Source organism: Nomia melanderi, chromosome 2 (genome assembly GCF_051020985.1).
Source record: "Nomia melanderi isolate GNS246 chromosome 2, iyNomMela1, whole genome shotgun sequence".
In the NCBI taxonomy this organism is placed as follows: Eukaryota; Metazoa; Arthropoda; class Insecta; order Hymenoptera; family Halictidae; genus Nomia; species Nomia melanderi.
In genome coordinates this window covers 13905574-13930653 of record NC_135000.1, presented here as the reverse complement: position 1 = coordinate 13930653, position 25080 = coordinate 13905574, and the positions used below count along the sequence as shown (strand labels likewise).

The 25080-nt window shown below is 29.9% G+C and overlaps 2 protein-coding genes and 1 long non-coding RNA gene across 6 annotated transcripts; 2 read left to right on the top strand and 1 right to left on the bottom strand.

The window, feature by feature from the left end:
• Positions 1-88: 88 nt before the first annotated feature.
• Positions 89-4442, bottom strand: EMC8-9 (ER membrane protein complex subunit 8/9). The gene is made up of 6 exons (XM_031988160.2): positions 4340-4442; positions 3253-4242; positions 791-867; positions 621-690; positions 462-559; positions 89-385 (listed from the first exon to the last, which is right to left on the bottom strand). The coding sequence occupies exons 2-6, from the start codon at positions 3460-3462 to the stop codon at positions 214-216; spliced, it is 627 nt and encodes a 208-aa protein (XP_031844020.1). The 5' UTR covers positions 3463-4242; positions 4340-4442; the 3' UTR covers positions 89-213.
• A 190-nt stretch (positions 4443-4632) lies between these two features.
• On the top strand, positions 4633-5518 carry LOC143174207 (uncharacterized). The gene is made up of 3 exons (XR_012997983.1): positions 4633-4784; positions 4966-5040; positions 5401-5518. It is a non-coding gene; the product is annotated as an uncharacterized LOC143174207 (long non-coding RNA).
• Positions 5519-5550: 32 nt separating this feature from the next.
• LOC116431960 (hrp65 protein) lies at positions 5551-24543 on the top strand. 4 transcript variants are annotated; one of them, XR_012997981.1, is made up of 13 exons: positions 5551-5898; positions 8358-8528; positions 8654-8872; positions 9061-9362; positions 9601-9896; positions 9978-10168; positions 10628-10727; positions 11055-11074; positions 18866-18924; positions 19115-19204; positions 20319-24008; positions 24245-24297; positions 24507-24543. XR_012997981.1 is itself a non-coding variant. In XM_031988147.2 (9 exons), the coding sequence occupies exons 1-9, from the start codon at positions 5704-5706 to the stop codon at positions 14215-14217; spliced, it is 1713 nt and encodes a 570-aa protein (XP_031844007.1). In that variant the 5' UTR covers positions 5551-5703; the 3' UTR covers positions 14218-15594. The 4 variants fall into 4 exon arrangements, 2 of the variants coding, with proteins under 2 accessions (XP_031844007.1, XP_076220622.1); XR_012997980.1 differs by having other exon boundaries at positions 10604-10727; XM_031988147.2 differs by lacking the exons at positions 18866-18924; positions 19115-19204; positions 20319-24008; positions 24245-24297; positions 24507-24543 and adding an exon at positions 13999-15594.
• Positions 24544-25080: the final 537 nt, after the last annotated feature.

Here is a 25080-nt window from a genome sequence, read left to right as displayed (position 1 = left end):
TAACTTAATTTAAAAATATGTATCTTTCGCAATGGATTTAAAAAAAAAGAAATTAATAGTTACAATTACTACAAATTACTTAACAAAATATAGTTGATTTAGTTTTTATTTTGATTTTTACTATATATATTAAAGATTAAACAGATAAATATTTTTGAAGTTTTATGTATTACATTAATTCTTATAAACTCAATTATATATTATTAAATGCTTTTATTTATATTTTTCCACAGCCTCGTCTATGACTTTATTAAGTTTACGATTTTGCCAATCAAGAGAAATGTTGTCAAGATGATTGTCAAAATCTACAAGATTCTTATGTTGCCCCGCTTTCAACAAAGAATAGAGAGCATCTGTATGAATTGCTCCTTTATCATATGCTATACTGCAAGAATAAAAATGAAACTTTATTTTTATACAAGTAATAAATAAATTAAAAAATATAAAAATATAAAATTTACTCTATTATGTCTTTGAGTTTCCATTTACCATCCACATACTGCGAGACTCTTAAAGGACTTGAATTCAGACCAAGTGTGATGATTTCCTTATTGTCTATCTAATAACAAAAAATAAATAATCAACAGAATTGAAAAAAAATTTAATCTTATAATATTTACCACAACAAGTAGGCCATTCCCATAATTATCTACAATTTTGTCTGCGATTCTATGAGCAGGTTTATCTGCACTATATTGAAAAGACATATTTAATAATTAACAACATCAATGAAAAATAATACTTAAAATTTTTCAAGAGAAAAATTTCAAATAAATAAATGTTGAATTACCTTACATCATTTATATTTTCATTTGCAAGATAATAACCTGCAATTACTAAACCTCTACTCATAGCATATTGATCAACCTAAAAAAAGTATTTATATGTTCATTATTAATAATGGAATTGATACATAGTCTATAGTGATACTTTTATATTGAATTAATGAATGATTTAGATCATTGTACAAATTAAATATCGATAACAATATAAATAAAAAAATATAGATTGTGATAACATATTAATAATTCTTTTCTTTGTTTTTTGCATAACTTTTGGTTTAAGTATATTTAATTTAAATGACATTATACTTTTATTCTTTTAGCATTGCAGTTATACAAATGACATTGTAAGAATAATACAATTAAGTAATACAATAATTATAATGAATGAAACTTATAAATAATCTATTTGTGTTTTGTTGTGTGAATGATGTATAATCACATATAGTACTGTACAAAATAATAAGACATTACATATTTCCAAATATGGCATGGAGCCTATGCTATTATTTCCTGTATGGGAAACAATCTGTTAAGAAAAGCTACAGAAGAAGAATAAAAATGTTTGAGGTTTTATAAGCATAGAGGGAAAATATAGAAAATGGATATTAGGACTGGACAATAACACACCAAATTATATAATAGCAGAAGAATGCAAGCTAGAAGAGATAAGAATAAAGACAATGAGGAGAGTAATAGCATATAAGGAAAAAGTAAGAAAATTAGGCAAAAAACTAGTAGAAGAATGCATAATGAAAGAAGAAAGAATGGAGAGGAAGGAAAGATCAAAAATAGGTAAAAAAAATAAGAGAAGTTATAGAAAAAACAGGGATAAACCAGAAGAAACTCAGAGAAATAGTAGAAGAAGAGGAAAGCATAATAGAAAAAGTAATAAGTGCAATAAAGGAAAAGGAGACAGAAAGAAAAAAGAAGAAAATAGAAGAATCAACACATAAAAATGTATACAAGAAAATATGGACAGAGAAGAAACCAGAATATTTAAGAGAGGAAATGGGAAACAAGGATACAAGATTGTTAACAAGATACAGGTGTGGCAATAAGATGAAGGCAAAAGAATATTGAAAGAAAATAAAAGAAAAGAGTTGCAAAATATGTGAAAAACGAAGAAAACACAGAGCATGTGCTAATGGAATATGAAAGAACTAGCAGCAAGAAAGGTATAAAAATGATATTGCATGAAAAAGGTCAAGGGATAGGAATACTGAAAGAAATAGGGAAGAAAAGACTGAAAAGGCAAAGAGAGCGAAAAAAACAAATCAAAGAAAAGAAGAAAGCCAAAGAGGAGAGAGATCAGGGGAAGTGCAAAAAATGATAACATATAATAAGTCTATATAAATAAGTTAAGTAAATGTAAATAGATAATAAACTGGAAGTTCGTCTTAATCCGGAAGGGATTATAATAAATAATAAATAATAAAATATTTTCAAATTCCCTATATTCAAGAGTACAATGTAACTATTTTATTAAATGTTTAAAAAAATTTTAATAATATTTAAGTTGATTATACAAGCAGATCATTTTAATTCATGGGTATTTTTTTAAATCAAAAAATTATTGCACAGATTTTACAGTATGGATAACAGTCATATTAAGCAAAAAAAATAAGCATTGTTAATAATATGACCATAAAGTGTCAGTTCATTGACCTACTTTAGATTAATACACTTATCGCTGTTATTACATATTAAGCCATAATATAATATTAGTACTATCTATTTAACAACAATCTAAATATAGTTCTTTCTTTCTCAAATTATACAAATACACGCTTTATCAATCAACGGATGAATTACATTTGCAAGCGGATGAATTACATTACAAAATCCAAAGAATTACATTTCTGTTGTATTCAGATATGACACAGGCTCTATACACGGTACAACAACTTCTACGTAATAATTTCAAAAGTCTGTCAATACTATAATTTTCTAGCTGCAACAAAATGATTGGAACGACTTTACTTTTATCCAATACCTTTATCTAATCCATTACTTGATTTTTATTTAAGTAAATACTCGAATATTGTAAAAATGCAACAAATTTTCACTTCTGCATTTTAAGTTTAATAATTAGTGATGAAAATTTGAAGAATAGGAAATACGCCAATTGTGTTATATTTTTGTCCAAGAAAGACTTACTTACATTTATATTTGGTTGTCTAACATTTTTGTTATATATCATAAAATCCTAAAATGTGGAATGTTCACACTAGAAATGGTACGCAACATGAAAACTGTATAAAATAAATGTTTAGAACTTTTAAATATAAAAAATTTAGAAATATGTAAACCATCTTATCATTTTGTTCAGTACTTTATATGTTTATTTATTTAATGAAATGTATTTGTTACATTTGTATTATTGAAATATGATTAATAGAAAGAATTCTATTTCTATTTTATAGTTGCTGTTATTAAGTAGAGCAAAACTAAGCATTTTAATATTTACCGTAGTTAGGGCGATTTCTGCCATAGGCGAAACATGAAGGCAAATGTGAAACAGAGGAATCGCATCCTCAATACGTAATTCTACAGATTTGCTATCGTTTTTACTCTTTTGTTTCGCCAACAATAAACCATTTATTGCACAATGAGGATACTTAGCTGCGTGTAATATAATCTTAGAGTATGCACGACTGGAAAATACAATATCTGCCATATTGACGATGATAAATGTAACAACAAATAATTAATCTAAACTAGTTTTAAAACTAGTTTTAGATTAATTAGTTAGTTTTCCTGACACACAAAACTGCAGTGTTATGTTCTGAATGTTGGTTAGTACGTATAAAGTAGACGATTTCAAATTTTCTCATGGTCGATCAATAGACAGAACAGGACCGGCTAACTGTTTCCAGGTTTCCAGAGGTCTATTAGGAAATAAGAAGCTTCTTTTTCTTTAACAATAAATCGTTCACTATAATGAATAAATTATAAACAATTAAACATATCTAAATTACCGCATAAATAGAAGTACAAAAGCACTCAGAAATAATTTATATTTTTTACTCTAAGTTTAGTTTACAGTCAGTATTAAATTCTGTACTATTATTAGAATCATACAAATTTACAATAAATGGTTCTACAATCATTTGAATTATGCTGTCTAATCGCAAAAATTAATATTCAATATTAATGGTGACGTATTGAATAGATTTCAGTTCATTTTTTTATTTTCCGGGCATATATATTCTTTTCGAACATTATAGACTGTTCTAAAAACATTACAAAATTATGTTTTTATTTAATGCTTTCATACAAGTCAGGAGTGTCGAACTGGAAACTCGCGAGCTTCATAGTGACTTTCCCCTCACGGATAGTTATCTTCTCCATACCAACTTTCACTTCTTTGTATTGACACTGCATAGAACTGCTTCACGAAACATAGTTCGGTGAGCTCCTTCAGTACAGGTAGTGGGGGAACGTTCTTTTCGGGTTACTAGCGTAAGGGGAATAAGTTAAACATCTTTGATTTAAATAAATTATGCCTAACTAACATTACATGCGGTAAACAACTCTATGCTCTTTGGCGTTACCGTATGATATCTACAGTGATTGCGGGGGTTGTTGAAGAATGCCCGCTGATAATAAATGGAATAGTGGAAGGAGAAGGTGGCCTGGAGAAAAAAATGACCGCTTTTCTTTGGCTTCATCGGCTTCACTGGCTCTACCTACCGTCAAGTGCTGAGAATTTGGTACTCTCATCTGATTGGTCAGATTCGGTTCTAATTATATGATTCGCTAAGGCGCTTACGCATAACCAATCGGGTCGTACAACGAAGAGCGTGAAGTGATGTCCTATGATGTTACGAGTGCCAGTTCCCAGCATTTGAGGGCCTTGTGTAGTGTTCAATACAAACAGATAAAAATAGATATGGAGAGGGCGTACTCTAATCAACCAGGCCATAAGGGAAAAGACCCTAGAAAACTCATGTTTAACACCCTTGATTTAAACCATTGTACTCGAAAGTTTTTCACTAGGTATATTCAACAGTTTCCGATGAGATATAAACGATATTCTTTTAAACTAATTAATGAGCAAGCATACATTAAATAAGTACGCATAAAACATACTCCAATAAAGCTATTTCATGTCACATATTGATGCATACAAAGCTTAATATTATATATAAGACTTTATAATTTTGCTATAATAAATTAGGTGGTGGCTGAGGTTACCTCTCGAATGTAAGGGGTTAAATATACGCGCCAATTATTACGTGTCTTCCCACGTCATGTTAAGTATCTGTAATACAAATGAAAAATAGAAAATAGTTTATTTTTACTAATAAACTTAAATTTGTGAAAAGTCAAGCATGACACAAAAACAATTCGAAAGCTCTATAATTTGCTTAAATTTTATATAACAAAATTTACTGTAAGAATAATCTATACCATATCTTAAACTTATTCTGTCAACGTATTTTATTGACATAGTTCACATCGACTATACTTAATGTACAAATATTCAAGACATATTTTTGTTTGATATAAATTTATTAAGAAAATAAATTGCACATTCACAAAATGTTATTAATAATAATCGCTATTTCTATAAAATAATTAGTAATATAAATATATTTAATAATTTTTTTAGAATGATGTGGCAACATCGCAGTCGTAACGTTCACCAATCAAAAGAAGTTTGTTCCTAAGTGAATCAACCAATCATAGACTTTGACGGATGCACCCATAATACACCGGATATGACGCCTTGGTGGGGGGGGTAAGTCTTCTAGTAGATTTACTTCGCGTCTTCGCTCTCTTCGTTATTGGACGCCATAGTGAACACTTCGTTTTAGAAAACGGTCGGGAGCTGTTCAAGCTCGTTACTTGCGAGAAACTTGTACTCTTTGTACGTAGCTGTAGAAAGGAGTATACAGTCATTTTTGAGCGAACAATGGCCGGAGCCGATTCACCAAGCGTAAAACAAGAGCAGCAGAATGCATCTGCAGAAAATAGTAACGATAATCCACGAGAACGTAATCCACCGGGCGGCGGTAATCGTGGACCGCGTGGTCGAAAAGGTGGAACACGTTTTTCAGGCGGACGCGGCGGTGGAATGGGCGCAGGAAACAGAAATAACGATGGACCGGTAAGAAAATCTTTTGCAAATATAATTTATAAATTTTGAAAAGTTTTCGGCGTCCTTTGTTCCTGTCCACCATATTTGCTTTGCAGTGATGCGTAATAATATGATCCGCTTTAAAGTTTTGTTTTTTCAAGCACTATTTGTTTAGTCTCGTTAAAAGGTTTTAGCCATGAATGTTGGCTTGTAACGTGACTTTTTGATATATAGAAAATTAATAATTTACGTTTTTGTAATAAGACGTGGATTATTTATATTTATATTATTTTTTTGTCTAATAAGTATACAATTTACTATTTTGGATTAGAAGTTCATATAATTATTCATTTCAAAATAATTTGTTTGCATTATTTTTAATACAGCATACTTTTTTTTTTTAATTCTGGTAAATATCCTAGGTGGAATCTTTAGATATCACTTTTTTTTATTATTTATTGTGTAGCGATTATTGTTGTATTGATCAATTCAATAGTATGAAAACTAGAAAGAATTGTACATATAAATTTTTTAGTATTATAAAATATGAAAAGTTTTAAAAGTTAACACATAGAACAATAGAAAATTCGCTGCTTATATCATTCAAAAATAGGTTTTCATCATAATATTTTCGTTTATAAGTTGGACTTTAGAAAATGCAGTGTATTATAAAGAATATAATTTTCGATGCGTTAGAAGTGATACAGTAACGTATCGATTTTTCATGCGAAGTGTTACAAAATGGCGTACAAAAGAAGTGAAATGGCGGACAGGAATTACCAATAGAACACGTGGATTCAAACATTTATAATTGAAATTTTATAAAATGTAACCAAGTTTTGTTTCATAAAGTTTACTCTTTAAAAACAATATTAAATACATCATAGTATGAATACATTGAAATTGTTAAATATATTTTCATGCACAACAGAACTTTATGGTATTGTAACCCTTCGTTATTAAGTGCTTTTTTAAATTTATTTAATAACTTTACCAGGCATAATGAGACAAATTTGTAAGCAGAGTTAAAAAGTGCTATTGTAAAATGTGTAATTACTTGTGACGTTAATTGTATCGTAATACATCATTTATGTTATTCAAATAAATATTAATAAGGGAAGATCCTTAACCTGACAACTAAAAGACGTAGAAAATTAGGGAATATGTGGGTATATGGATATATTCATTTTAAGAAGGCAGAAGTAATATAATAGCTGAATATTTGGCTATTCTTTAATTTTATTTTATGATTTGTAAATTGCAACAGATAGAAGAGAAGTTTTCAGACAAATTGCATTACATTCAATCAAATGTATTAAATGATAGAAGATTTATTAATTATTTATAACATTTGGGAAAAGTTATAAACGAGGAGGAAAAGTTTCTGTTCTTATACTATGATTTAATTGTGATGTTGTTTTATATGCAGGAAATAATTTAATTAAATTACAGTCCCTTGTGTATAATAAACTTTCATCATCAAAGCATTATAATGTATACTTACTCATGGCATAAATGTGATTGAAAGCCAATGAATTTATAAATCAATTAGATTTTACTTTTTCAGAACAAATTCAGACATTTTCCTATTACTTTATATATGATGACCATGCCATTGTATGATCTGCATTGTACAATGAATTCCTATATTTTAAATATTATTCAATAATTTAATTACCATGCGGAATAATTCATTATATTCACAGTAAATATAAAAAGTGTTCTAGTGAAGATCAATAATATTTAACAATTTTCTTCTTTTTTCTTATTTTTGTTTGGAATGCTTTCTTACTATGTGAAAAGTGCATACTATAAATTATCTTCTGTTCTGTGTTGTTTTATTTCTTTAAATAAATCATTTTTAATAATAAGTAAATAAATATTAGACGAACATTACTGCTCTCTATGTAATTTACATATAATACGATAAAATTGTGGAAGTTCTATTATTAAGAAATGTACAATAATAATGGAACAAAGATTGCACTTGTATTAAAAGAAATAATTATTGCTTTTACCATTTTTTAAACTACGAATGAAAAAATTGAAGATTTAGGGATTTATTTTATTCCCTGAAAATGAATTTTATTTTAATTTTATATGCATATATATGCTTCACATATTTCCTAACAATTTCAATTTTTTTTATTGTTAGGGTTTAGGATCTTTCCCTATAAGTCAAATCTTCACAATAATTAAATATTATTTATTCATTAGTGCAGTAACTACAACTACAAGTATAAAACTAATGTGATTGGTCTACTACATATTTTTTATTTTAATATTATGTTTTTCAGCTGTAAATCTGAGGAAATAAATATGAGCCTCAGAATTTAATATATATTAGATTCATTATAAAAAACTATAAAACTAACTTTAATTTATACATTTTGTAATAATTTTATTATAAACTGAAACATTTAATTTCATAAACTTTAATAGTGAACAATTAATTATTAAAGACTAAATGAATAAATATATTACTTCAGATGAAGATGAGTGATTCTATGGATGGAGGTATGGATAACACGATGTCTGAAGGAATGGGCGGAGGCATGGGAGGAGGAGGAATGGGTATGGGAAGAGGAGGTGGCGGTATGCGTGGAGGTAGAGGTGGTCGAGGAGGTGGTGACAGAAACATGGGAAATCGTTCACAAGATGTACGTATTGTTTATTATGCAGTATGTGTAAATTATATTTGTAAACACTTATTAGAAAAATATTGTTCTATATAACATGTAAATTGTTCTTTAAAATAATATATTCTTATTGATTTCATGACTAGGATCGTTTAATGGAGCGCATTATGTCCATTAGTGGACCCACTCATGAGTTACCAGCGCAAGAAACTACAGAAAAGAAATTCAGTGGGCGTAATCGTTTGTACATTGGGAATTTGACAAATGACGTTACAGAAGAAGAAATTCAGCAAATGTTTCAACAATACGGTGAAATATCTGAACTCTTTGTCAATAAGGAGAAAAATTTCGCATTTCTCAGAATGGTAATTTGAATTTGAATTTTTGATATGAATGTTTTCATATATCTGAAACATGATTATAATAATTACCGTTTGACGAACAGTGATAATAATATTAGGCTGTATATTTATTTAGTATGACAAAATATTCTGAAACTGAAACATTGGAAAGTTTTTCACGTTTGTAGTTTACAATAATTTGATATTTGCAGGATTACAGGGTAAATGCTGAGAAAGCAAAACATGAATTGGATGGAACAATGCGTAAAGGTCGAGCACTTAAAGTACGGTTTGCTCCACATTCATCTACAATTAAAGTAAAAAATCTGACACCTTGGATTTCAAACGAGTTACTTGAAAGAGCATTCAGCGTTTTCGGTGAAATCGAGCGTGCAATAGTTATAGTAGATGATCGAGGAAAGACTACTGGCGAAGGAATTGTGGAGTTTTGTAGAAAACCATCAGCTCAACTTGCTTTACGAAAGTGTACAGAGGGATGTTATTTTCTAACCGCGTAAGTTTCTTATAATGAATGTAAAGTTGGATACCCCTATGCCACGCTTGTTAGATTGATTAAGTAATCTTCGAGTGCCAATTAAGATAAATGGGGAAAAGAAAAGTACTTCCCAATGGAAGCATGATGCAATCATTGTTTGTATTGTGTGCCGAAGACGGAATACAGTTTCTTTTTGAATAAAATTATATTCATGTAATATTTCTGTAAGTATTTAAAGATAATTCTTTTCTTATAGTTCTTTACGACCAGTAGTTGTTGAGCCATTTGAACAGCAAGATGACGTAGATGGTTATCCTGATAAGAATTTACCACGGAAGAATCCAGAATTTTTCAAAGCACGTGACATTGGACCGAGATTTGCTCAGTTAGGAAGCTTTGAGCATGAATATGGAACGAGATGGAAACAATTACATGAACTTTATAAACAAAAGGAAGAAGCATTGAAGAGAGAAATGGCGATGGAAGAAGAAAAATTGGAAGCTCAAATGGAATTCGCACGTTATGAACATGAAACAGAATTACTAAGAGAACGTACGTAATTTTATGGTATTCGAAATTTCTTAAGTAATATATGGTTCTATAAATAAATTTTGTTTCTTTTTTTTCTTACAGAGTTGCGTATGCGAGAAGCAGATCGAGACAGGCAGAAAAGAGAATGGGAAATGAAAGAGAGGCAAGCCGAAGAACAAAGAACTCGCGAGGAAGAATTGCGAAGGAGACAACAAGAAGAAATGGCTATGCGCATTAGGAGGCAAGAAGAAGAACTCCACAGACGCCAACAGGAAAATAATTTATTTATGCAGGTAATTGTGTTATGAATTAACTTTTTATGTAAAGAACTTACGTTTGTACGAAATGTTTATAGTATTGAATAGAGTATTAAAGTTTTATGTAAGGAGGGATGAATGGATATTATTAATATTTATTATAATTGAATATCTGGGATTAATTAAATTATTAAAAGAATTTAAGTTTAAATAATTTAACTAGTTAAATGTTATAAATGTTGAAATAACAATAATTAATAAAATAAATATTTGAAACATGAACTCACATAATAAATGTTGAATAATATTAACTTATACATTATAGAAATTTTGAAAACATCACAATTTTTTGTGAATTATTTACATGAGTCATATTTTTTATTTTAAGAAACATTTGTAATTTTACACATAAGTAAATCGCATGAAATTTGTGATTTTTTAACTTATTTTTCGTTTCTTAATAACATTTAGGATTATGTTTCCTTTATATTTAAGGAGCAAGCAATGAGAGGTGGCGGCGGAGGAGGTGGCTTGGGAGGAAAGAATTACGATTCTGTTAGTAATAGTGACCGTGATGGATATGGTCAACCTGATGGTAAGTTTTCACGTCTTTTTAGTTATTAAATAATATTTACCATTTATATCAACATATGGTTTCTGCAGTATATGTATTTCTGTGTTTTATTATATTTTTTTAATATCCATGTCATTTAACCCTTTGAGGACGAGTATCGTCATACTGATGACATCAAAGTTTCACATCTACAATAATTAAATTATGTAAATAACCAAAGTACGTAATTTCCATTTTTTGTAGCAGTTAAGAGTTGAAAAGCCCTTGTCCGCAAACGGTTAAACATAAGTTGTATAATGATTTACTGATTAACAGTAATTTCTAATTATAACCTGCACCTCTTTACAGGTGGAAGCGGCATGCCAGTGGTAACGTATCCCTTTCTATTATTATTTCATTTAACTTTATTTTTTCATGGCAAAACAGTTACTTATTCTTTTTCAAAATATTTAATTTGTTACTTTTTATTTGTATACGTATTTCTATCTGGTGACACTACAAAACTATTAAGTTTATATACGAGAAATATTAGATGAATCGAAGTATGTTCTTGCATGATAAAGGAGTCAGTATCGTTAGCGAAAAATTCTGTGAAAAAATACACAAAACGACTTTTTTACAAGTCTTCCCATGAAAGCATGCTTTCCAAGATAGCAGAGTTCTAATGTCTGCAATAATGCCAATTACACTATGAAATGTTTAATATCACGGGTTACGCTTCACTCAAATAATTCTGTTTTAATTAATAGGCTGTAACATGTGGAGGAGTCAATGGGCAATATGTTGAAGCTTTCTATTTAACTATATAATTAATTACTTTTTATTGGTATTTTCTGGCGTGGATAGACATCGAAGTTCAATTTCATTTTGTCTTGACAAATATAGAAGGTATTTTAGGTACTAATAGGATATTTCTGCATCAGATTTCAAAGTTTATCGCACATCATTCTCATGATAATGATGTTATCGTTATTTTTCATCGACTATTGCGTTGTTTCTGTTTTCATTTAAACGAAGGTGTATCACTTGTGTGATATCAATAGTTACTTTTTCTCGAATCTACTTCGAATAATCATGAAGTTGTTGCTTTAAGTTTGCCAGGATTAATTCGATGTATGATATTATAATGAAGTGTCTTTAAATGCGAGATATGTCGACTATAAACATGAAAGTTTTATAAGTTGGTTATCTATTATTGTCTTCTCGACATTTGGGAAACTATGCAGAAATGATGGAAGGGATGGTAATGCAAATTGAAAGCATTTAGTATGCGTTATATTTTATATGCTCGCACTCTACTATGAAATAATAAAGGTATATTCTACATGTAAGGCGTGTTCATGTGTTGGAAAACGCATATACAGGACAATTTAAATTGACAAGTCCACCATGGATTAAAAGTTCATCTTTCTATCTTTTGAAGAAGTATTGTAACTGAAATACAAATCATTTTAGGGGATAATAAGTTTTCTGATTCTAGAACAAATTTCATTTGAAGTGTACATATTTTAAGTAAACGTCAAAGAAAACATTTAAAATTTGTTCAGTGCGCAGTGATTTGTATAAAACTTCGATATTGGATTTATGTAGTCCTCAAATAATGGAAAATATTTAAAAATATTACACCATCTCTAGGTTATTCCCTACGCATTTACAAACGATACAGTTCTAACTGAAACTACAAACATTAATACTTTGCCACATTGGTCTCTCCATATGCTTGCAGACAGGAGGCTCTGTGTTCTATTTTCTCTAGCTGCATTAAGGATTAGGTGTGTTATTTACTATGGAACTAACAACTGTTTTTATAAATAATTTCTATATTTTTACAAATAGTTCAGCTTTCTATTTAATACTTCCTACTTCGTAGATGTTTTTCTTTCATACAGTTCCATAGTAACAATTTAATATTTATTGACCAAGAAATGCCCAACAATATGAAATATACTATTCAACCAAGACCAGCTCTATTCAGAAAATATTTTCCATTTAAAAATACGATTTTTTTCTACATACTATAATTTATTTACAAATGAAACTAAGTAGTGGTTTCTGAATAGAGCAATATATAATTCATAATATATACATAAACTAAGTGATTTTTATTTTATATGAGAAATGTGGGGGATGTTTTTAACATTGCTTTTAATGTTTCTTTACGTATTATTTTTCAATACGCTGTTTACACGTAATTTATAAAAGACACAATTCTGTGGAATAAGTATTACGCAGAGTTTGCTTAGAGACTTTGATCACGCCTCTTTGCTACTTGAGTCTATACTTAAACTCCAGAATTGTATAAAATTCTATTTATATCAACTCTATACTTATATAAGTTATAAGTATGACTACTTTGAAGTAATTTCCTCTGTATATTACAGGATGTATTTCTGTAGGATTTTACTAATTAATCAGGTACATAGGTTCTGAAAATATAATCAGGAAGTCATTAAATTGCTTCTGCACATACTATACATACATTTAATACAAAAACTTCTACGTTTTAAAATAGTATTAATAACAATATTGTGACATACAATCCGATACCAGCTTACAAACTGAAATGCTGAAAGAAAGTAACTTTAAACAATTTCTCGCCATAATTCATATAAGGCCAGAAGAGTATATCTTTAGAGTTGCTCTTAATTACAGTTCTGAAGCTATAATTAACCATGTAACTTTTTCTCTTTAATTTAACCAAAATAGTTTAAGATTAAAACTATTTAGGGAAAGAAACGTGTGCGCAATATTTTGCATACTGAGATTAACGTGCTGTTGTCCTTGTTTACAATCTACTTCAACAGGTCCACCGACATCGATGGTGATATTACTATCGTCAATTTGTATGTTGGGCATTTGCTTGGTTAAATAAGGTTAATGTCGAAAAGAAAAAAAAACTGCATACTTTCGCGATGAAATATAACAAAATATATACGTATATCGTTTGTTTTAGCGCGTGTAATCACGCAAACCATTCTAATGTTGTACAGACAAAGCAACATCTAACATTGTGTTTTCCCCTTTCTTTTCTATGTGATTTGACGAAAATTGACGATGACCTGTGCTGCTGTCAAACATGGATGGTCGCCCTGAACCGTGAAATGTATTTATGGTACATCCAAAATCTACAAAACACCGTGTGTGTTCGCCGTTTAAACGGGAATCGTGACATTTTCTTCAATGATTATCGACCTACTCTCGACTATTTTAACTCGAAACTCACTGAAACAAACGAAAACTACCGTGTCACTTTACCCGTGATAACAACTACTCGACCGTTTGTGATAATTAGGACCCAAAGTCCTTCATGGATGCTTATAACACTATGGATCGTGGTAGCCGAGGGGGTTACAATGATGATCGTGGGCAGATAATGGATTTAATGGATATGAGGGTTGATATGGGTAATATGGGTGGAGGTCGTGGAGGCGGTGGTGGTAGTGGACGTTGGCAAGGTGGAAATGATCGAAATCGTCAGGACGATTATCCAAACAAGAGGAGACGCTATTAAAACGTTACAGTATTATACTTCTTTTTTTTTCTTTAAATCAGTCGAGAAGAAATTTATACTTTCCGATAGTTCGTATTGTATTCTTCAGTCATTTCTCCACAACTTTTGCTATAGATAGTCTGTCACTTTTTTACAATATACTTGCGGGTGGGGGATGAGGAGGGAGGAGGATATTAGCGTGAAGGGTATTGTCAAAATTATGAAATGGATGGATAGTCCAGCGACTTTTATATATTTCGTATTAGATCTGACGTCGTAAATATCGCGAATCATTTGTGGACAAGAGACTGCTGTGTTTTATACAATTTTTAAGTTATGTGGATATTAATGAACTAGTAAGGCTTGCGAGCGAAAAAAGTGCAAGAAAGAAATACCTTTTCTGGTGATTTGTAGTACTAACAAATATGTTTGATACATTGACGAATTCTTTAGAATTTCGGTAGAACTTTATTAGAGAAACGCCAAACCAAGATTTATCGCTGAAGTACTGAGAACGTTGACTACATGACACGACTATATAATGTTCTAATTATATTTTCTTTTTTCTGAGTGTATTGTGGAGCATTCAATTCATATGCTTTTTTTTTAATTTCCTATAAACAGTTCTTCTCTATGAAACAGAATTGTACAGGTAAAAGAAGAACTGAATTTTTTGTTTACAGTATTGCACTGTGAACGCTATATACTATGATATATCATAAATATGTAGAAGCGATGCATATTCATTGTGTCAATTAGTATTTTAAAACAAAAATCACAGGGGAAGAGTATTTTATTTCATGGAAAATGTGTACATATTCAAAACGACGTAATATATTAGTTTCTGTCATTCTTATATTGTCATACTATCGCTATTCATAGTTAATCAATTATTTGATTCGTTAGTTTCTCACGGTGAAAGTAATATACTCTGAGTAGTAGTACCTTTTGCTTTGTACTTTACGAATACGAGGATATGTTAGTTTATAAGTGAGAATGTGTTAATCCAGATTGAGACCAAAATCAATCAGTGATCGAAATCAACAACTTTATCTTTTTACAAAAAGAGAAGTTGCACAGGTCTGCCTGTATTAAGGCAATTTTAGCTACCGCAGTATCGATATTCGTACATACGTGTTTTTAAACTTAATGGTGTTATTTCGCCATGGGAGAATGAGATATGTATATATATATATATATATACATATACATATAGGTATTTGTATATGTATATATATACATATGTTCAGTCTCTTCATTACTTAAATCTTCATCAAAATAATTATGTTAGAATAAGATGTATACTAGCAGAGCAATTTACAGATGTGCTACTGAAACTTTGTGAAGGAACTTAACTGACAAAGAGTAATTTTATGAATAAAGGTCTATATACATCTACACTTAGGAACTATTTATTTAATTATTAATTGTCGTAAATATTAGAATATTAAAAACGTGCGTGTTTGAAGGATAATGCGAAAACTTGTTACATATTATAGTGCTTTCAAAGTGGAATTATACTCAATGAAGACACATTAAATCTATAACTTATACAGGAATGTAATTACAAAAGTTTTTAAGCTATTCCATAAAATGAAATTATTCTTTAGGTAGCAGCAAATTACATATTTGCAATGCAAATCATATACATATTCACGTGACCAGAAAGATGCTCTTGTTAGTTGTATAAAACATTTTTGGTTTTATATATAAAATAATTATCATCGAGATTTGTTTGCAGTGTAATGCGTACTATATTCCTTTTATAGCTTTTAAATAGTAAATTCTTAGGCACTTTGATAAAAAAAGTATAGATCGAAAATAACGAAAGTACATTGTTATGTCAAATGAGCCAGGTGATTGGGGGAAATTGGATATAAATTGATGAAATGGCTTTAATATTAATGATTATATTTGCCGGAGAAGATTACGATTTCAATTAAAAAATATACAGTATGGGTATAAATTAAATTCTTAAATCATATACTTATTAATTTTAATACTAAACTAATATTTACAATTTTTTGTAGCAATATTGAAAACATTACTCCCATCATTAAGCAAATTTTATACTAACATTTTAGCAGAAAAATAGTTCCTTACTTTATTAATGAATTATTTTCGTTTAATTGTTCTAGAATAACTTTAATATTTTTTAGCCAATATTAATTATTAAAAATATTTTTAAACTTTATTTCAGGGAAACTCTAAATGTTGGTACATTGAAAAGTATATATTAAAATACATGTTTCTATTAAACGTTCAAATAACTGTTTAGGAGTAATGAAAATTCCTTGTTTGTAGTACTAAAAAATATTCCAACTCGGTGAACTGTTACCGGTTTATTATTTTATATTACAGACCTGTTACTTCCAAATGGTTTCATATTTTTTTTTAGGAATTATGAAGTGTTAACTTGGTAACGTTATTGGTTAACGTCACGTCAGACACTGTTATTTCAATAATTTTTTAAATTGAATATTTCATAAAATTTAGATAAAAATTTAACTATGCTCTATTTTATTTTTTATTATTAGTTTTATAGAACTTCCTTATACCTCAAGGAATTTATATATTTCACTTCAAATTTTAATTACTCGCATTACTCTTCAATGTGTTTGGTTTATCTAATCTTAATCTATCAAATGTTGAATTTAATTCTTGTTTCACGAATTTTTGGACAGCTTCTCCCGACAATCTTCAAGTTAACCTATCTTCAATATTGTGTATGTAGTGTATATTTATATAATGGTTACTATCATAATATTCATTATAACAATGATCTATAATGATTTGTATATATTTATATATACATCGTTAGATTCTCTGTATTTGTTAAATATATACGTCAATCCTTTATTTTATAGATTCCGATACTAAATTTAAATAACGAACAGATTACCATCCTACATACACATATTAACAATAGGGCACATTATTTAATGCGTCTAATATGCGTGTTTGATGAGTTTTAATATGTTTCTTTTATGAAACTTTTTTGACGATGATTGAGCATAAAGATATAACACGCTGCGCGTTTTACTGACTTAAGAAAAAAAATGTGATGTCATCGCAATAGCTTTTGAGAATTTCTGAGGACGATTGGTTGCGGATAAACATATGTGCATTTTTTGCGAAAATGTTCATGTCCTTTCTTGAAGAAAACTGCGTACACAAATGTACGTAATTGCCTGCAATGGCGCAAAATAATGCACAATATAAACTGAACATTTCTTAATCAAGAGTCTTTTAACGGAGGAGAGACAGCAATGACAAGATAGGCTTACTTACTTGAAACTACTAGTCAATGAATCTACTGGTACGAGGTGAGTAGATATTGTAAAAATGTTATTATGCGTAATTCTATTTTAATATTCGGGTGGGAACGTTGAAACAAGTGTGTGGTAAAGATTACAAAAGGGATTATTCAAATGGTAATTACATTTTATTAATTAATAATATTTTTTTACTGTTATAAATGTAAAATATTACATATTTATGATTATCCTTCTTTTTAGAAATTTTCCTGGGAAGGTATCACATCTTTCCAGCCGTAAAACTGAATAATTTGTGATCTTTACTACTATAATTAAATATGTCTGTAATTGTACAAAACTCCAGAACCGTTCGGGGAATGTACAGAGGAGTTGCAATCTACAGTGGTTTATTTCTTCACCTGAATTCAATATACATTGACTGTACTCTAAACCTCAATATTTCTACAACATTATGCCAACCCAATCGTTTTTTCATACGGTTCTAAAAAAACTTAATACTTGTGTGCAAATTTACCAGCCTAGACTGTATTCTTTTACCTATGACAACCAAAATGTATTTACGTACCAAGTTTAGCAAGCGGTTGTCTAGGTTCACTATTTAAAATCTAGGCTGCTGTACCTAATTATCATCTGAGCAATAAAACCTTTAAAATTGTTTTATGAAAGTTTTACTTATTGTCTGGGTGGTAAACACGTGGGATGTATGAATTTCCTGAACATTGTTATACACACGAAAATTTCTTCAAATTATTATATTATTAATAAATTGAAATGTTCTAGTATTTAACATTTAAAATTTAGTAGGCAGGGTAATTTGATATAAACAATTTCCATTCATATATTAATAATTATTTAAGTTCCATGCAGCTTCAGTATTTCATTCATTTATTAAATAACATGTGTATTTTTCATTCAAAAGTCAACTCATATAAAGTTTGTAAAATACCTGATCTCTTAATTCTGTTTTATACATAATTTTAGAGTAATTTACAAAAATTGTCTGATTACTATAATTTCTTTTTTGTATCATTTGTATGTAAAATTTTTTATATTTCTAAATGTGTACAATATATATATATAATTTTATATATTATACCCAATATTATATATATATATTATATATATTATACCCAAACTTTAATTCTTAACGTTTTATACAACATTATTGTTTGTTTAAAAAATTGATACTCTGGTTTACAACAAATATGCTTTCGAAGTTTAGAATAGTGAAGTGTATGACAATAGTCGTAACCATATAGATATTATTTACCAAACTGTAACTCAATTATCATTTTTATGTAACATATACATCAATTGGTTGATTTCTGAATTGAAGTAAATTGATATAATGTAATTGAATGAAAAACTCATTTAACTTTTTGTCTTTACAGATAATCGTAGGAGTTGCTGGCTGAAGGCATAAACATGGAACATATTGAAATGTAAAATGGTAAGTATTCCAGCAACTATTTAGTAAAACATAAGAGATGTAGAAGTTTCCCTTTAAGAAATAGTTGATTTAACATTTTTTCATTCTGATCTTTATCCATTTTGAATTTTGTAACAAAATATTAATAATTGTCCTAACGATTAATTAAACTTATTAACAGAATGTTGATAATGTTTATTTTCTTTCGCAGTTTTTACAATTTCTTTATCTCGCATGAAGCTGGGACATGACTTTGTGAAGTACGTCTCTATGTCTGAAAGTAGGAACCTACAATAATAAGGTAGGTACATCTCATAATTTCTTTCTGTTTATTTTTTACTGAAAGTATTATTCAAATTTCTTAAAATTGAATCATCGAGAAGACACTTATTAAATTGTAAGAGGAAAATGAGATTTATTTTGCAACAGAAGTTACTTGTTATATATTCGTTAAATGTAAGCAGAGACTTCAAAGCTGTGTTGAAAAATGTAACTGAGTATCAACTTGCAACTCGTGTTTGATCAAAGGATATTGCAGAATAAGTGAGTCAAAAATGCTCTTAAACTGATTTTATGTGTAAAAATGCTATTCTCGATAGCTTACACATAGAAAATGTTGTAAATTCGAATTATTAGTTTTTGTTTTATTTTCCTTATTTATTTAGTGGTACGTAAAAATTAAAATATTTCTGGCATTCCTATGTATGTTAGTGAATTTTTTGAACATTTTGTATTAGAAATCCTTACATACTATACCAAAAATCTATAGAAATTAAAGGTATACTAATTATGTTTTTGTCTGAAATGAGATCCACACTTTAACAATTAAATAAAATTAAATAAACGCAGTATACATGATATTAAGATGCCTATATTTGACTTTACAATAAATTTGTTTTAAATTCTTCGTTTTTTAATGAGAATTTCAGGCGGCCTGAACGAAAAGTTCAGCGTGGGTCGTATACGCTCCATGCGGCACAAAACGTGTTATTAAGATCCTGATTTTTATATTCTCTATACAAAGTATCTCATAATTTGGGACTGTAATGTATTTTCCAAATCAATATGTTTTGGTATTCATTTGCAAATGTTTAACTGTGCATCAAAATCCTTAGTTGAGATTACTTGTGTGTTTTTTAAATAATTATTAGTGTATTATCTTATACTATAGTTCCAGTAATACAAATATGGAAATTGTAAAATATGGGGATAGTCTAAATAAAAGTACACGGAAAAGTTGTGTTTATTATAACTCGGTGATTCAATTTGAATAATATTGTCTCTGATGATGATAGATAACTCCTTAAACCTGACAGATTTCAGTGATTGTCCCAACGTGTTCTGATTTTTATGTTTTCAAACTTAGTTTTCTTTTAATACTCACATATAATAATAAATGATTTATTGTTTTATAGTAAAAAGATTTGAAGTCAGAGAAAATTTTGAGGCCAGCCAAGTCTACATAAACACATGGAAGAAGTAGTGTAAATGTGAATATTTGATTTGAGATTATGAAGACGTACGATTAATGACTAATTATCCTTACTTAAATGTAACGATTATAATTTAATATCGACCTTCATATCAATACTTTGTTACCGTTTCTACATTCATATTTCACATTTTTCATCTTCTAGCAAAGCATTTTCATATTCGGTCAAATTACAGTTATGTTAGTATATTTTCTATCAATTTATATTCGAAGTTTAACTCGTTTGCTACGGCGGACGACTATAGTTGCTCTACCAATACAATAACTAAAAGTTATTATTATTCGCGAAAAATCTTTTTTCAAGTAATATCATTAAAACAACTTATAACGCGCAGTAAGGCATAAATTTGTCGTCACGTAATGTGTGCATTTTCGTTGCGGCGTTTCGTTCCACGGAAGTGTTACTGCTATTAGGACGCTCGTAGCGAAAGGGTTAAAACGTTGTTTCAAAAAGTTTATGAAAGTAAACTAAACAGTCGCCATAGCGTCATTTCCAACATGTTCCCTCAAAACAAAGGACTGTTCTTTTCACGATTCGAATTCAATCTTGATGGAGTCAAGCAGCTCGCAACAGCGCTCAATGTTTGACGCCAAGCAATCTTTTTAAATATGCCGTCGGTTGCAGTCTTGCTATCTGCACGAAATGATATCGAACGTCAGTGTGCTTCGTTATGTTATGGTAGACTGGATTCTCGCCCAGTTTTTTTTAGCTCTGTTGTTGTCATACAAGTATCACTAACTCGTTAAATCCCAACTCTGTGAAAAACTTCTATATTACGAGGTACTGGGATTTTCTGAACATTCCATATTATGTCCTTAGTTGAGTTTATTTCCTTTTCTGAAACCTCATATTCTATATTCTACTTCTGTTCGTATAAAAAGGCACCTATCTAATCGTAACTATAGTCTGTTTATACTGATTAAATTAAATATTTTTTGCAACGTATTCATGTGTTCTTACAATGTTACTGATGCGATAAGAATGTTATCCATGTACACCACTATTTTTAGTTCCCGAATCAAGTCAGCTATTATCGAATTAATGTATTTTTGAAATCTGAATAGTGCTACTTTTGGCTCAAAAAACATGCGTAAAAATTCGAATTGGCTGAATTGTTGTCTGATCTAAGATTTATGAGGATCCATTCTGTATTTCTCCAAGCCCGCAAGAAACTCGTCGTAAGGTAAATTCTAACGCCGGCTTTTCACAACACCAGAGATTCAGTTTATATTCATCTTGTATATCCATCAGCTTGCAATGTTGTACTCTCGAGAAGTGGTCTAACGACCAAGCTGATTCCGGGTAGATTGGCGTCAGGCCTAGCCAATCGACGGACAGGTCGTCTAAGTCTTTACGCCCTCCGTTCGGCAGCCTTCCCTGAACCATCCTGGTCCTGAGACCTGCCGTGCTCTCAGAGTGTTTCACTGTCGGGCGGACTGTATTTCTTCTCTGCTCTTGTCCAATCGACCGAGTCTAGTTTTTTTCCCATTTAGGGCTTCTGGCATTTTCGTAATTCCTTACCATTCTCTGATCCTCCATCGTCGTCGTCTGTGTCGCTTCCAGGAGCCTTTCCAACTTCTTGTATCTCGCCTTGGGACCATCAGCAGATGAAATCGTGATTCCGCTTGAGTTTTCCGACCTGGGCCTTCCCTCGTCAAACTCTTTAAGTCCAGGTCCATGGGCCTGTTCAGGTAGCATTGTTGTACGCCTGTTGCTGGCTGGTCCCTGAAACCTCGGAACAACACCGTTCCCTCAGAGTACTGACAGACGGTCACAATCGCTGCAGTCCCATACGGCACGATGAGGGTCTTCAAAACCTTCCGGCGGATAATCTCTCACGCGGATGGAAACACCGAATCCCATTTGTTACAGAGAGTAGGAGTAATTCTAAAGTTTATCTTATATTGTTATAGGCCAGACTGCGCAAACGCATTTTTAAAATGATTCATTTAAATCGCTACGAGAAGAATTTTATTTCAAACGATTATGACTTTTAAATGTTAATAAAACAATTTATTTCATATAAGAATCATATATGAGTCGCACATCTGTCGCAACAATCTTTCAGGCACAAATAATTTAAATTTATACAGTTCGTTCTTATCATTGCTATTATTAAACAAGATTCATGGATTTATAATGTATTTGTAACTTCAATGGTACGGTTATCAGTACACAAATCTTCTACTATCAAATGACAGTTTTTATCGTGTTTTAAATAAATATGTTTAAAGTGACTTCGTGATTCTATAATTTGCAATGAAATGTTAACAATAAATAGTAACAATACGTAGTATCTTAACAATACAGATTATATTCGCAGTTGTATATATTTTGTTTGAAGTAATTATAAGTGTAACAAATCGAAATCGAGGAATCAAACTTATCTTATTTTTATTTACTTATTTTTTCATCGAAGATGAAGTAATTTTAAAAAGATCAGAGACCACACTGGGTCCGATTAGGCAGTTTCCAGAATGCTGTAAGCACTATCGAATCGCACTTTGGTCGTTGAGATAATAAGAAAAGAATTAATTTTGTTCGATTCGTAACGCTGTTCATTAGATATGTACCTATCTTTTTTATTATTCACATGTTGTCATGGTATATAAATGATGCAGTGATATTCTTTATAAAAGCATTTAAAAGATAAAATACTTACCACAAATATTACATTTAGGTACATGCATTCTATTCTTGAAATAATAAAAATTGATAGGGGTATGGAATATACCGGTATATGAAGATAATATTAATCTACAAAAAGCGTACAAGTTGTGCCGTTCAGCGTTTAACAGGCCGAAAGTCCCTCTGGTTGGATCGCGTTCTACGCTAGGGATAGCACAAGAAGGCACATTTAGTGAAATGGTCTTCCTTGAAGCTGTGGCTGTTTGACCTAACGTTGAAAGATATTCTGTAGAATATTCCACGCCTGGTGATAAATGAAAGTCACGGCTCGTGTATTAGTCCGCGCTTGGTGATAGGTGACGATCGTCATGAGCGGAATATTTCGCTTACGGATGCAAATGGATTAAGTCGACTTTGTTGCCGCTTATAATAAGCCGCCTCATGCGTGGAAATACTATAGGGTACTATAAGAACACCACAGCATGCAGAAAAGTGCAATATGACATCTTTCTATCTAAGCGATCGCCGACATTCCACATATCTCTGTATATCTGTTCGGCAAGAAATTTTGAAACCCAATGAAATTTCTATACTGCTACTATTACTAGATACCCTGATCGAACCTTTTACATAAGTAAATGTCGCTACGACGCTAATAAGAAATTGGTCATTTATTCTGAAAATCATACGTTTCAATTAACAAGAGAAACCACTACATGTAAGAGATGTTATTACAAATACAACATAACTGTATTCAAAATAGTTCAAATACTTAACTAAATTTGTTCATTAATTCTGGGGTTACTCTTGGTACTGATTCTAAAAATTACTATTTTAAGAAAAATATTCCGGTTACTGAACGAGATTGAGAATTTTGAAGTATTGACATAGGGTTATTATGGATCTGACGAAAAACATAAAATCGAATATTCACTTATAGCTACTTCTTGTAAACTGTTCTGCTGTTGGATCTTTTTACATAAGGTAATATATGTGTCTTAATATTTATATTTAGATATAATTAAATATATATAAATATATTTTTCATAGGAAAATAAATACTTTATAAAGATAATGATGAATTTCTTTCGGGGCTGAGCATTTTATGACGAAGCTTCAAATTTCCAACGTGTACATTTTGACTGAATAATTAGACACTTTAATATATGTATCACTTTCATTCATTCATTTCATTAATACATAACATTTTACCTTTTTAGGATTCTGGCCTACAAAATGGGTGATTCCTCCAGTTTCCAGTTGCATTGTAAAGGTGATTGTTTATTATTATAATCGTAATATAACTGTATTATGAATGATATATTAAAATGTATAGATTCTTTATGATGAAATTTTGGCTAGAGTCCTGAATAAAAAGATGACAATTTCTGTTCTTAAATGTACTGACATTTTTAATCGCAATATATCAAACGTAATAATACGAATTAAATTTTATGAAAAAAACGTTTATCTTTGTTACAGTGTTATGGTGCTCAATAAATAGCAATCTACACAATCATCTTGAAAATGAATTATTTCTTAATTATACCTAAATTATCGTAATAGATAAATAGAAATACTTCTATACCAATTAAAAAACACAAAGTTTTTATTCTGAATATTTTAAAACATGCCTCCTTGTTTATTCCTCACATTTTTAATGCTATATTTTTTGTAATTTATTTTTATATTTTTTATCGAAGAAAATTTCTTCTATTCATTTGACAGTGAAGCAAATTAGAAACCGGCGTTAAATTTATGTAAAAAAATTATTTTTACACTTGTTCGATAAAAGCTATATGGTGCATGAAGGAATAGAAACAATGGCTGATTGTTTCTATTTATCCTACAATTTTGGAATACTTTATTTCAAATTACAAAACAAACGATGAAGCTTCTGTAAAATAATCACAACGATCGTAGATTTATATGTTAAAATAATAAGTAAAGTAACACGTGATAAGGTCGCTCATAATTATGTAAGTATACATAATTATATAAGTTTTCAAATATGCTCCACTATGCTCAGTTGTTATGTGGTCTCCCAAAAATATTC